The 13,414-nt window shown below is 51.4% G+C and overlaps 5 protein-coding genes across 5 annotated transcripts; all 5 read left to right on the top strand.

Annotated features, from left to right (window-relative positions):
- Positions 1–33: 33 nt before the first annotated feature.
- On the top strand, positions 34–3,713 carry BO97DRAFT_472064 (putative importin 11; the record flags this gene model as incomplete). The annotated part of the gene is made up of 7 exons (XM_025700096.1): positions 34–417; positions 469–569; positions 625–762; positions 823–1,838; positions 1,894–2,366; positions 2,417–2,605; positions 2,655–3,713. Exons 1-7 carry the CDS (start codon positions 253–255, stop codon positions 3,711–3,713), a joined length of 3,141 nt encoding a protein of 1,046 aa, XP_025549120.1. The 5' UTR covers positions 34–252.
- Positions 3,714–4,927: 1,214 nt separating this feature from the next.
- On the top strand, positions 4,928–6,639 carry BO97DRAFT_416437 (cytochrome P450; the record flags this gene model as incomplete). Its single annotated transcript, XM_025696437.1, has 5 exons — positions 4,928–5,129; positions 5,183–5,523; positions 5,570–5,824; positions 5,998–6,210; positions 6,265–6,639. The coding sequence occupies 5 exons, from the start codon at positions 4,928–4,930 to the stop codon at positions 6,637–6,639; spliced, it is 1,386 nt and encodes a 461-aa protein (XP_025549119.1).
- Positions 6,640–7,568: 929 nt separating this feature from the next.
- BO97DRAFT_426953 (kievitone hydratase) lies at positions 7,569–8,684 on the top strand (the record flags this gene model as incomplete). Its single annotated transcript, XM_025697168.1, has 3 exons — positions 7,569–7,685; positions 7,750–8,447; positions 8,510–8,684. 3 exons carry the CDS (start codon positions 7,569–7,571, stop codon positions 8,682–8,684), a joined length of 990 nt encoding a protein of 329 aa, XP_025549118.1.
- A 1,282-nt stretch (positions 8,685–9,966) lies between these two features.
- On the top strand, positions 9,967–10,946 carry nut2 (mediator complex subunit NUT2). Its single transcript, XM_025694019.1, has 3 exons — positions 9,967–10,038; positions 10,097–10,193; positions 10,321–10,946. The coding sequence occupies exons 1-3, from the start codon at positions 10,008–10,010 to the stop codon at positions 10,661–10,663; spliced, it is 471 nt and encodes a 156-aa protein (XP_025549117.1). The 5' UTR covers positions 9,967–10,007; the 3' UTR covers positions 10,664–10,946.
- A 364-nt stretch (positions 10,947–11,310) lies between these two features.
- Positions 11,311–13,044, top strand: BO97DRAFT_407278 (uncharacterized protein). Its single transcript, XM_025695609.1, has one exon. It carries the CDS (start codon positions 11,626–11,628, stop codon positions 12,838–12,840), a length of 1,215 nt encoding a protein of 404 aa, XP_025549116.1. The 5' UTR covers positions 11,311–11,625; the 3' UTR covers positions 12,841–13,044.
- Positions 13,045–13,414: the final 370 nt, after the last annotated feature.

Genomic DNA, 13,414 nt, shown 5'->3' with positions numbered 1-13,414 from the left:
GCTCATTGTCAACCTCCCCTTTCTTCCCCGCGTTATCATTTCTTTGTATACTCACAGGACAGGGCTTCAGGGCTCGACTGTACTTATCACCACCTGTCTCAACGAGTTGTTGGGGTTCCTGTTTCGGTTGAGTTTGACTTCGCGTCCAATCAAACTCCCGAAACACCACCGAGCCATTTAGTTCGACGCTTTCCATTCACCACCTTCGACTAGTCAGCTGTATTGTCGACGGCACGAGCTCTCACTCATAAGATGACTCCGATCGTCGAGTTGGCAGGGGAAGCCAACCCGCTAACTCCACAGAATGTCCTCAATGCTTTAATTCTAGCGGCGAGCTCAACCCAGCAGCAGGTACAGACGGGTACCCAACAGCTCCAAAATTGGGAGAAACAGGAGCTGTACTACACATACCTTCAGGTACGTATCTCCGGTTGAACATGTTATCAATATAGATTCTTATTCTTGCAGGACGTTTTCCTAGATCAATCTGTCCCACCGGAAGTCAGATACCTTTCCATCATTCAGCTGAAGAACGGCATCGACAAATACTGGCGAAAGACCGCTACGAAGTAGGCTCACCTGGACCTCTTGACTCCACATACAGTGACTGACATACTCGGAAAGTGCCATCAAGAAGGAGGAAAAGGAACAGATTAAGAACAGGGCGTTACATGCCGGTGTTGTTGAACCTGCCCCTCTGCTCGCCCTTCACAATGCCCTGATGCTCGCTAAGATCATGCGTTACGAATTTCCTCAAGACTGGTTTGTGATCCTGTCCTCCTACATCGGATTTGTTTTGGGCTTAGCTGATCGTGCTTATAGGCCCGAAGGAATCTCTTCCATCATCGCCTTCCTCCGTTCTTCTACCCAGCCTTGCGCGAATCCGTTACAACTTCCCCGCACCCTTGTCATCTTGCTACAGATTATCAAAGAGCTATCAACAGCTCGCTTACAAAGAACTCGTGCCAACCTCCAGTCCGTGGCGCCCGAGGTATTCCATCTGCTTGGAAGTATATACGTGGATAAAGTGAACACCTGGGTATCCTGGTTGGAGCAAGGGGGAGGCGATGAGACGGCATTGATGGGGTCTTTAGAACAGAGTCTCGTGTCTCTCAAAGTCATCCGACGTCTAGTCATTGCCGGCTTTGAGCATCCTAACCGAGATAAGGACGTTCAAGGATTCTGGGTCTTGACTCATTCCCACTTCAGCAAGTTCCTGGGATTCGTCGACGGCTCCGCAAACATGCCAGAAGAACTCAAAAAGGCCATCGAAAAGCATCTTTTACAACTCTCCAAGCTTCATGTGGAGATGGCCAAAGACCGTCCGGCCTCTTTTGCCTTGCTGCCGAACAGTATCCCTCTTGTTCAATCTTACTGGACCTTGGTCACTAAATTGGGGGAGAAGTATAGCGAGCTCGGAGCTGACGGCGAATCAGAGGGCAAATCACTCATGGAGAAAACCGGACTTAGGGCGCTCCTGCTCATCAGAGCCTGTTCTAAGATGGCGTTCAATCCAGCGCAGACATTCAAGTACCAGACTCCGCAGGACAAGGAAGAGAAGAAGCAGTCTGTTGAGCTCATCAAGGCGGACCTTTTCACCCAGGACTTTGTCGTCAGTGTCATGGAACTCTTGGTTACTCAATTTTTCCGATTCAGGAAAAACGACTTCCAAGAATGGGAGGAAGACCCCGAAGAATGGGAGAGAAAAGAAGAGGATATTGCTGAGGCTTGGGAATTCTCCATACGGTCTTGCTCGGAAAAGCTCTTCCTTGATCTTGTCATCCACTTCAAGGAATTGCTCATTCCTCGTCTGTTGAACGTCTTCTACGGGTTTGCGAGTAAGTGGTCTAATTGTACTCCTGCTGCCAGTGCGATACTAACGATGTTTTGCAGGTCCTGAGAACCACAATGTGCTATTGAAGGATTCGCTTTACTCGGCCATTGGATTATCTGCAGCAAGTTTAGAACAGCATCTGGATTTCAACAACTTCCTCGAGATGACACTCGTGCCGGAAGTTCAGCTTCAAGAGCAGGGTTATAACCTTCTTCGAAGAAGGATCGCTATCCTTCTGGGTCAGTGGGTTCCAGTCAAGTCAAGCGAACTCAACAAGAACGCCGTGTATCAAATCTTCCAGCATCTGCTCAGTCGGCAGGATCCATTGAATGACTTGGTCGTACGCATTAGTGCTGGGAGACAGCTTAAGAATGTACTTGACCCTTTTGAATTCTCGCCCACTGAATTCTTACCATATGCACCTTCCATCCTCCGAGACCTGATGTCTCTCGTCCAAGAAGTGGAACTTTCAGAGACCAGAATGGGACTTCTCGATACTGTCCGTATGGCTGTGGTCAAGATGGAAGACCATGTAAGTGCATTAGCAGGTTTCATTATCTCATCAGTCCTAACATTGTCCAGATTGCTCCCTTCTCCGATCAAATTTTGTCTTTGCTGCCACCTCTTTGGGAGAGCTCTGGGGAGGAACACTTGATGAAACAAGCCATTCTCACCCTTCTTTCGTCTCTAATTCATTCCCTCAAGCAAGATTCGGTTCGATACCACTCACTCATCTTGCCTCTAATCCAGAATTCCGTCGAGCCAGGCTCTGTAAGCTGCGCATTCTACTGAGCCGTTTCCAGTACTAACAATACAGCAGGAAACCCTCATCTACCTTCTCGACGAAGCCCTTGACCTCTGGGCCGCGATACTTATGCAGACACCCTCCCCTGCCTCCCCTGAGATCCTGTCTCTCATTCCAGCACTGATTCCTATTATGGAGGCAGCCACAGACAGCGCCCCACAGGCCCTTCAGATTGTTGAATCCTATATCCTTCTTGCCCCCCAGGAAATTCTCAGCGATCGGGTTCGCTTTCAACTACTTGTCTCACTTGAGACTCTGCTGAAAGTCACTACCCGCCAGCGGCTGGGCGTTGTCCCTCGTCTCGTGGAACTGATGCTCCGCGGCGCCGAAACTGTAGATGGCGGCAGCGAGAACACCTACAACGTGGTCACTCGGTCGCTTCTCGACAGTTCCTTCCTTCCTGCCATCCTCGAGGGTCTCCACTCTGCCTATGAAGCTAGTCAAACCACGGGACCAAATCGCAAACAAACTTCGGTCTATGGAGTCGTCGAGACGGACTATTTCTCCGTTCTAGCACGCCTTGCCGTTGCCCATCCCAAGATCTTCACCTCGGCCGTGGCCGCTGCCACCAATACTCCTGAGGAACAAGTTCTCACCTGGATCCTGACAGAGTGGTTTCTCCACTACGATAACATCGGCAGCAGCACCCAGAAGAAACTCCACGCCATGGCCCTCACCCAACTTCTCACCCTCAATGGACCCGACTCTCAGCCCCCGACGTACCTGCTCAATAACCTCCAATCCTACATGACCATGTGGACCGACATTATTACCGAGCTCTCCGAAGATGCCGAGGGCACCAACCCCGATGACCCACGCAGCGGCGACTATCTCATCTACTGGAATAACGCCCAAACAGCCGCCAGTGACGAGCATGAACCTCCCGAAAATGAGCGCCGTCGCGCCTGGGATGACATGGACATTCTGCACAAGGTCAACATTCGTGATTTCATCCGTGAGCGTCTCCGCTCGGTGATTGCCGGCTGCGGAGGCGAACAGCGCTTCCAGGAAGATTGGCTCCTGAATGTCGATCGCGAGGTCGTTGCGGCCTTTGCGGCGCTGGGGCTGCTCTAAACAATTTTCCTTCTTTTCGACTACTACGAGCGCACTTTCGCACCTGCAACTATGATGATGATCACATGACGTCTGCATGTGTCCACCGCCTGCTGCTGCTTTATAACTATGCATCCATCTGCAGCACTTGCTTGCTTTCTTTTTCGACCATACTTTTCCTTTTACGTCTATCCCCAAGATGACAGACTGTCTACCGCCAATTGCATTTGTGCCACTTCTTGCATTTTGTTTGTGCTGACTATAACCGTGAACCGAAATACCCCATACATATAGATATATTTCTAGTTCAAATGATTCAATAAGTTTTTTCCTGGGCGTTCAACGGCGTCCAACCGATCGCATTCTGATATAGAGATGGACCGATGAATAGAGTAGGATAAGGTGATAATATCACAACACCCTTTGAAGCTTAGACCACCCATCGCACCATTTTGGCCTGCATGGAGCCCCACACTTTTCTCATTCTGTTTCCGATCCAGAAGTAACCTGGCCATCTGAGCTTTTCGTAGCACCAAAGCATACAAAAAGCGAGACCTTACGCAGCACTACTTCTACCAAGTGCTACGTCCTCCCGTGTATCATAGTCGCTTGAGGACTCCCTATCATAGCGAATGAAAGACATCTAAGCTCTTTCGTTATCGGTATAAGCTAATCCTCGCATAGCCGCTTGTTTTGCACCGACAAGACGTGGTCTAAAACCGACTTGGGTCCGAACCACTCATGATGCAGCGAAGTATATTGACCATTTCAAGTAAATGCACATCGTGTCGGATAATATGTATGGCTTGAGTAATTGTGCCTCCCCGCATCATGCTCGACCTTTCCCTTCAGCTGTCCTCTTCGCCTCTACTCTCAACTGACTGTGGATTGAAAATCACTCCTTTAACCCTCTGCACTTCCACACATTCAAGATGGACCACAATGCGCGTCCGTGTGCAGCAGTTGTCAACGGCCAGGGTCGATTCAGTCACCCCAGATGGACTGACGTGGATCATACACATCCGCACTGGAACATAGGCCATCACGTATTTCCTGTGTCACTGTGCGGGGAAGATCAGTTGTGGAGAACAAGCAGGGATAATGCATGCAGATATCACAACATCGCAGGGAACGGCGACGACTTAAAATCATGGCAATTTCCATGGCCGATATTTGAGTTGATCTGATAATCATCTTCTCCCTCCTTATTCCTTCTTCCATCATTCAAAGTCAACATGATTCTATCACCATTATCGCCATATATTGGAGTCGGCCTTGCTGCCATTGGTATCCTGTGGGTGCTTGGCAATGGTCATAGAATATTGAACCGAAAGATCCCCGGTCCAGTAATAGCTAGGGTCACGAAACTATGGTATCTACTACAAATGCGCAAGGGAAACTTCCATGCCACCAACATCGACCTTCCTCGCAAGTATGGTAGGTAGAGCCTCGCTCTCCTTTCTGCCCTCCCCAACGCTAAGTATAGCCAGGCCCGGTCGTACAGATTGCACCTGGATATTTCAGCCTCGATGACCCGGAGTCCATGAAACTGGTCTACCGACATGCCAACCCATTGGACAAAGGCGAGTGGTATTCCAGTTGGACCTTCGGCCCGAAAGTCAGGCTCGAGAATCTTTTCTCCATCCGGCCCGCCTCCGCACACTCCCAAATGCGCCGCAAGGTTGCGGCCATGTACACGATGTCAGCTTTAGTCTCCTATGAGCCTTTCGTGGATGGTTGCATCCGCGCCTTCCGCGATCAATTGGACCAGATGGCCGCCAGCAACGCTGAGATCAACCTTACGTTTTGGTGCCAATGCTATGCTTTCGATGTGATAGGCATGATCACGGTGAGTCTATTTGCACGAACAACCCTAGGATACTCACAGTGTCAAGCAGCTAACGTGCAAGCAGTATGGAGAGAGGTTCGGTTTTCTAGATGAAGGAAAGGATGTCGATGGTATGATCATGGTGCTTGAAATTATCAACACCGTCTGTACTTATTTGGGCCTCTACCTCTGGGTACAGACTTTCTTCGATTTCTTGTCAAAGTTGATCTCGAGGAAACCTTCCAAGCTGGACCACCTTAATGAAGATCAGCTTCAACGGACCCGCTCTGAAGGCGCGCTGAAAGTGCCAGAGGGTAGTCCTGTTCATATGGCACGGCTATTGATTGACTTACAGCGCCAAAGCCCTTCGAAGGGACTGACCCATGTCGACATCACAAACACCGCAAGGGCTAATATCGGCGCGGGCAGTGATACGACTGCGATAGCCTAAGTTCCGTGCTCTTCTACCTGTACCAGCACCCTCGCTCCCTTGAGAAGGTTCGACAGGAGCTGGATAGTTCAATACTCGCAAGCAGCGACGCAATCAAGCTCGCGGACGTTCAGAAGCTGCCGTATTTCCAAGCGGCCATCAAGGAGGCCTTGCGCATGCACCCAGCCACAGGCCTCCCCTTGTGGAGGACCGTTCCTAGAGGCGGAATGACTATCGGTGGCCGGTACTTTGCTGAAGGGGTGAGTGCGTCTTGTCTGATATCACAAGCTGTATCTAATGCATATCTCTTTTAGACAAACCTCGGCGTCAACTCCTGGGTTGCCCACCAGAACCAGGATGTGTACGGCCCAGATGCGGACCAATACCGTCCGGAGCGAAGGCTCGAGACCAAATTGAAGGAGAAACAGGAAGCCATGGAGCAAAGCTTTACGTCCTTTGGCAAGGGCTCACGGACATGTATCGGGAAGAATATCTCTCTGCTTGAGATCAATAAGCTGGTCCCGATAATCCTGCGGGACTATGATCTGGAGTTCGCAGTCCGGCGCGAGCCTACGCAGCCGGGGATGCAATTGCCCGGTAGAAATCGGTGGTTTGTAAAGCCCGAGGATCTGCCCGTGCGAGTGCGAAAGAGGAACGCAAGTGCAATGTCTTGCAAGCTGAAGGCCTAGTCCAGTCTCTATTGGGTTTTCCGCATGCAGTCGGAACCGAGCCGTAGCAATATGTTCGCCAAATACTACCTATTTTTGGACACGCATCAGATTCACTTCCATGTTTTTTGTTCTCCGGTTCAAGTTTTTCCTTCTTACCTCACTTTTCAGACTTTACCACGTGCAACAGCTGGGACTCTGACAGCAGCGCAACTGGCGACGACATCATGCGCGCGAAGAGAACTTTGGTCAAGCTTGGTCATTTTTGATCCATCATTTTCTCAAGTAGGAGTTGCTGGGCTCTAGTTCGCGGAGGTCTTTTGCACTTTCTGTTTCTAGAGAACTAGGAAAGCTGAGATATCATAAGCCTCTCATACACCCAACACCTTCAAGTGACCAACCAAAGAAGAAGAAGCAAGGATGAGCCCACGAAATGCACAGGGTACGGCACAAAATAACCTTTGAGTCTCGGTGTGGAGGAGGTGGAGAGTGGAGAGGGGGAGACAAGAAGCTTTGCTAAGTGCGCTTATTCAGCACAAATGCCATAGCTAATCTGTATTGTATCGCTTTCACAGATGATCATGCTAAAATTCATCTTGATCTCCGCTTACCAAGCGCCTGTCTCTCAGGTTTATACTGCCTTGCTTCCGTGTCGAGTTCACACTCTCAACTCCTAACCTACTTATGTGGAGTAGGAGGCATATGAAATACGCTAGACAGCGAATATGATTAACATTGCAAACAATTTTGAACAGTGGTACTATTGTGTGGCTCTCCACAGTCTGACTTTATGCCTCTTTTGGTCCATTCGATTAGAGATGAGGGAAGAGATCAGCCCCTGAGATCTTGACCTGGAGAATATGAAAGGTAGACCGAGCCTTTCACTTCGGTGGAGAAATACACAATCACCACTCTTCTCTCTATCTCAGTTCTGATCTCGCAGCTTCAAAATGAGAGTCACTGGCTTCCTTGCTGCGCTGATGGTGGTGAGAACTCTGTCTGTCCAGGCTAAGAAACATACGAAGCTTTATTCATTCGAACCAGACGAAGCTCTGGACATCTGGAATGTGCGTATAAGAAGGCCTCCATTCTTCGCCGAGATTTCACTTCAGCCATCAGCGAGCAAAACAGGACGGGCTCCCCACGCTCTATACCTTCAATGAGACCCACCTGGCCAACCTTGGTGGCTCATGGTGGACGAGCTCCTTCATCACCGGCACTGAAAGGGAACAGTCCCTCGTGATCTCCCACATCCTGGACATTTCCGTGTGTGCGTACTTCCGTGCCTCCATCCTAGGCATCAACACCCCCGGCTACAAGCAATTCCTCGTCCGGGGCTCAAGCATGATGCACAACAGCATGAGACTTGATCTCCAAGTCGGCAACAACCCGATCCAGAGCGTCTCGGAGGACGACATCTCCCAGATGCGAGCCTACAGTATCAACCCGAACTTCACCTTCGATCTCATCTTCAACGCCACTTTCCCAATCTTGCCCAACGCGGGCGCCGGCGCATTCATTTTCGGGGCGGGCACAAGCAGCGAGTGGGCTCTCCCGCGGTGCAAGACCGAGGGCACACTCACCGGCAGCGACGGGAAGAAAGTGACCATTGACCCCGACAACTCCTTCACCTGGTACGATCGTCAATACGGCACTGGCACCCCGCCCACGGGCAACTGGACATGGTTCGAGTTTCACGTGCCCGGCCTCGAGTCCAAACTGAGCATCTGGGCCATCGACAACCCGGACACCAACCAGACCTCGCGCCTCGCCAACATCCACGGCGCCGACGATAATAGTCAAGATCTTCTTGCCGAGTTTTATCCTAAGTATACGAGATCGTATGAGTCAACTGCCGTCAATATCACCTATCCATTGGACTGCACAGTAGAGATCAGCGGTTTGGTTCGTTGGACATCTCAAGCGTCCTGGCTGATCAGGAGATCGTCGGCACCAGTGCTCTAGAAACTGCCTATGAAGGATTCGTGGCGGTGATTAGCAAGATTCACGCCAAGCATGTCCAGGGATACGGGCTCGTTGCGATCGTGTATGGCTCGTGGGATTAAGTTCTTGTAATCGCCGTGGATGTATCAGTCAATGCCTTCAAGCAGGTTCCTTCGAACCCTGGCCGCGGACATCGGATGGTGTAGGTTAGGGGCACTTGGCTGGCTCGCCGCAGTTGCTGCACAACGATTCAGCTAGGGCACTTACTTTCTCGGCCCTCCCTTGTTCCTTTTGTCGTTGTTCTACTGTTTTTGACAGGATCGACTAGGAGATTCCGCATATGGAGCTTCGTTGTCCTGTCCGGTTTTGTATTGTATGTTCATAGATCTGGCCCAACGACCACTTTTGAATTAATGAGGATAAGTCAATCTTTGTCTTTGCAAAGGCTAAGATGTGGAATTGCTTGCTGTCTGTAATGTTGTACCTAGTAAGGTATTGATGGGGGACTACCCAGTGCTCTGAAAAGCTAGGGCTCTGTGCGTAGGTCCAGCTGTGGGGCACGACGTAACATTGAATGAGCCAAGCTTATTGGTTCAACCATATCTGAAACTAACCGTGAAGGCTTTATTTATCTCCGCTTATCCATACGCTCTCAGTTGCCAGGAACTCCATGTCCTCCAATGTCCAGTGGTCCGATGAGTAATGAATGATCTTCTCTCTTCTCAGACCAAGAGGGGTTCCGTCGCCGGAATGCTCACCATTTGTCTTCTCGGACCTGGCGACCAAGTCAGCTAGGCTGACTTGGAACTAATCCACACAGCGTTGGCACTGGTGATGGGCCAGCAGCCATATCCAGGATGCAGATTCAGTTTGTCAGGGAACACGGCATCGAACTATAGCGTCTAGCAGCCAGTCCAGCCCGTAAGGCTTTGCCGTGATCTTGGGCCTCTGCTTCCCTTGTACTGTTCTTTTGGTCTTGATCCACTGGGGTAGATCTAGAGCTATAGGAGTCACAAGCTCATAAGATGGTCTATCCAGTTGATCTGTCACATCTTTACTTGAGTGGGACTCTATTCTCCAATTTAGCCGCTTCCTTTGGATCGTATAGATCGATACCTTTTTAGTCTGTTTGTAGCCATGCGATTGCGTGAACTAGCTTAGATGGGTATGTATGTTTGATGATGCATCAAGCCATAGGCTATCGAAGCAACAAGATCACCCAGAGTTTACCAATTCTGAGGCCGATACCGCATCCAACAACCCTACAACCTGAGGTGTCCAAAGTCAGACTGCGTTTTAGGCTCGGGCGGGAGAAGTGGATATAGCCCAAAGCGGTTAGCGCACCCCGACACAGGGCATTCCGCCTTCTCCTCTCCTGGCCTTTCTTTCTCCGCACCACCACCACCCATACTGAAACATACCCACGACAACACCATTATCTCAACATGGCCCCAACCACCCTGGCCACGGTCGATCGTATGTTCTCCGTGCCCTTTGGTGTCTGTTGCAGCCTACTAATGCCTGCCTCTACCAGACGACCTGAAAGACATAATTCAGCACCTGTTCGAGATCCAATCCGCCGTCCACGGCTACCTCGGCCCGGAGACCCAACAAGAGCTAGTCAGAAAGATGTATGTGATGCGATGCTTAGCCCTCCTCCTCCTTCATACCCACCCGCAACATCCTCTCGTCTTTAAATCTCCAAATCTACCCTAATAGCCCCTAAAATGTTGCGACACTAACCCCGAGCGTCACCAGCAAAAACCTCACTCTCTCCCTCCAAGCCCTCCAAACGCACACCTCGGACTCGAATCCAGACGCGACCTCCACCGCACCCACAAGCAACCCCCAAGACCCACCGCTGGGCAGCGTCCAACTCCCGCCGGAGATCATCGACTACGTGGACGCGGCGCGCAACCCGGACATCTATACGCGCGAGTTCGTCGAGCTGGTGCAGCGCGGCAATCAGGATCTCAAGGGCAAGAAGGAGGCGTTCCGCGGGTTTCGGGATGTGTTGGCGCGGGAGATTCGCGGGGCGATGCCCGAGTGTCGCGGGGAGGTGAAGAGGGTGATGGAGATGACGGGTGGGGAGGATCAATGATTTGATTTTGGTTTAGGAGGTGGCAGGGGCTACGGAGATCGATGATCGGGGTGAAAAGTTAAAATATCCCGATGAAGCGGCAATCTGTGATCGGATATGGGTTAGGATGGGATTGGGATTTGTTTTTTTCTAGATGGCGTTGCTGGGAGGGTGTGCTGTACTGTACATATATCATGGCGTTTCATGTTCAAGGCGCCCGGGCTTGCTTAGCTTAGACGTGTTGGTTCATCACTGCCGATCATTGACGATACCAGGACAGCAGGGCAGTGCTGGGGACGGCAGGAATGATGACATTATGGATATCTACTAAGTAATTTCAAGATACTATTTATAAAACCTTTACGTATCGGAATCATGACATTTCCATTTCCCCACGTGTTGACGCAGGGGATGATCGCGATCTGAGGCATTGACCTGAGAATGATATCAGTTAGTCACTAAGTAAGAGGAAAATCAGGTGACGAGTCGAGTGGAGCTGTCAGTTTGTTTTCCCCGCGTTTGTTTGCTGGACAGACAGACAGACAGACAGACAGACTGAGTGACTCCGGGTCTAGCAAAGGATGACTGCATACATTAGTTAAATTAGTAGTTATGGACTAAACCACTCTCTCCCTCTCTCTCCCTCTCTCTCGCTCTTACTCTCGTGACTTGCTGCTTGCCTGCCTGATTTCCCTCTCTCTCTCACTCTCACTCTCACTCTCACTCTCACTCTCTCCTCTCTCCTCTCTCCCTCTCTCCTCTTCCCTCTCCTCTCCTCTCCTCTCCTTTCCTCTCCGCTCCTCTCTCTCTCTACTCTATACTTCATCCACTCGACCGCCTCTTTAGCTCCATACCATAACTTGTACTCACTTTCCACCCTATCACTTCTATACCCAACTACCCAACCTACCTTACCTTAAATACTAGTCCAGTCACTCCACCCCCCCAATCCACTGATTCCCTCCCACTCTAACGATGAAATCATGATCACCGGCCCTACGACAACCCCCGGCAATGGCGTGGTCGGGGGCTACACCGGCCAGAGTATGGCCCTCCGCATCGCCATTGCAACCTTAGCCGCCATCAGTTGGTACAACGCCGTAGAGCTGGTTATTCTGGTCTTCGTCACCTTTGCTCAATTCCGGGGTCCGTACTTCTGGTCGCTTCTGATTTCCTCTCTCGGCCTCATCCCCTACTCGACTGGCTTTCTCCTCAAATACTTCGAACTCGCCCCGGCCGCCCTGTCGGTCACTCTGATCACGATCGGCTGGTATACCATGGTGACCGGGCAGTCGGTGGTGCTGTACTCGCGGCTGCATCTCGTGCTACCTAACCCGCGCATCCTCCGGCAGGTTCGGTACATGATCACGATAGACGCTCTCCTTCTCCACCTCCCAACTACCGTCTTGACCTATGGCTCGAATCTCGCTCCCTCCAAAGCGCCCTTTATCGCCGGCTACAACATCATGGAAAAGATCCAGATGACATGCTTCTGCCTGCAGGAGTTCATCCTGTCGGCGCTCTATATCTGGGAGACCGTGCGCATGCTCCGGCTCGACCCCGACCGCGGCAAGCGTAAGATCATGTACCAACTCGTGGCCATCAACCTGATCATCATCTTCCTCGACTTGGGCCTATTGGTGATCGAATACCGCGACCTTTACATCATGGAGACGATGATCAAAGGCGTGATCTACAGCGTCAAGCTCAAGCTCGAGTTCGCCGTGCTCGGCAAGCTCGTCCTTCTCGTCCGGGGCCATCACATCTGGAAATGCGACTCGGCCATCGCCGTCAGCCCGCCGCCGCCCACCGCCGTGGACAACGACGAGCACTACCACCACCCGACGATAACAACAACCACCGGGCGTGGCGTCGACTTCCCGGATTTCGTCGACGCCACCCGCGTCACCTCGGACCTGACGCACCCGGGCACGCACGCGCCCATCGCGACCCGACGGCGGTCACATCCCTGGATGGACAGCGAGGACGTCTCGATCGCCATGTTCGAGCACGCAACGTGCACGTCCACGCGGAGCAGCAGCGGTCGCGACCCGCAAACGGGCCACTCGGACGTCTCGCATTCGTGGAGCGGCGAGACGCAGACGAATAACTCGTTCCTGTCGACGACGGGCCAGGAACGCGAGCTGAGTCCCTTGGACTTCACGGGCAACTGGGGAAAGCCACAAGGGAGTTTTTAGAATTCCATCTATATCCTGGCCCAACCCTATACTTATTCGCTGAATAGGTTATTATGATTGAATGATTATCACGAAGGTTATGGTATCAGCAGCAGCAGCAGCAGCAGCAGCAGTTTTTGAGTATCGGGGGTTCAATGTAGCACCCCCATAGTATATTGGGTGTAGTTAATTACATGCACATAATTTAGCCGTTATACCTTCAGGCTACCCCTTCAGTTGGGTATGTACTTACTACTACTAGGTACATACATGACGTATTTACATTCTACTACCGTAGATACTGAGTCCGGGGGAACCCGCCCCGGAACGGGCGGCCGAGTGGAGTGAGTGAGAGCCATGGTTCCGGGGGTGGGAACAAGCAACTTAACCTTCAACCAGCGTTTCCTGTACGGTACCTGGTTCATACCCCTATTTAACCGAACTCAATTGTGCAATCCGGTTTCACTTCGCTAAGGCGTCCAATCGGATACTTGGTGGCCTCGTTGGCCCTGCTCAGCCCGCCCGGCTTACTTACCTTGGCCGGTTTACAGCCTCGTATAAGCCTACTGCCAAGGGGAGAGTGAGACATCATGGC

The sequence above is a fragment of the Aspergillus homomorphus genome (genome assembly GCF_003184865.1).
Source record: "Aspergillus homomorphus CBS 101889 unplaced genomic scaffold BO97scaffold_33, whole genome shotgun sequence".
Classification (NCBI taxonomy): domain Eukaryota; kingdom Fungi; phylum Ascomycota; class Eurotiomycetes; order Eurotiales; family Aspergillaceae; genus Aspergillus; species Aspergillus homomorphus.
The sequence above is the reverse complement of the archived record's forward strand: the minus strand, read 5'-3'. Positions and strand labels throughout refer to the sequence as shown.

What these genes read in the sequence shown, in the direction of transcription:
- BO97DRAFT_407278 (XM_025695609.1), top strand. Translation starts at nt 11,626, where the DNA reads ATGATCACCGGCCCTACGACAACCCCCGGCAATGGCGTGGTCGGGGGC.
- nut2 (XM_025694019.1), top strand. Translation starts at nt 10,008, where the DNA reads ATGGCCCCAACCACCCTGGCCACGGTCGATC. An exon ending in CACCCTGGCCACGGTCGATC is followed by an intron (nt 10,039 to 10,096) that starts GTATGTTCTCCG and finishes TGCCTCTACCAG; the next exon opens with ACGACCTGAAAGACATAATT. An exon ending in CAAGAGCTAGTCAGAAAGAT is followed by an intron (nt 10,194 to 10,320) that starts GTATGTGATGCG and finishes GAGCGTCACCAG; the next exon opens with CAAAAACCTCACTCTCTCCC.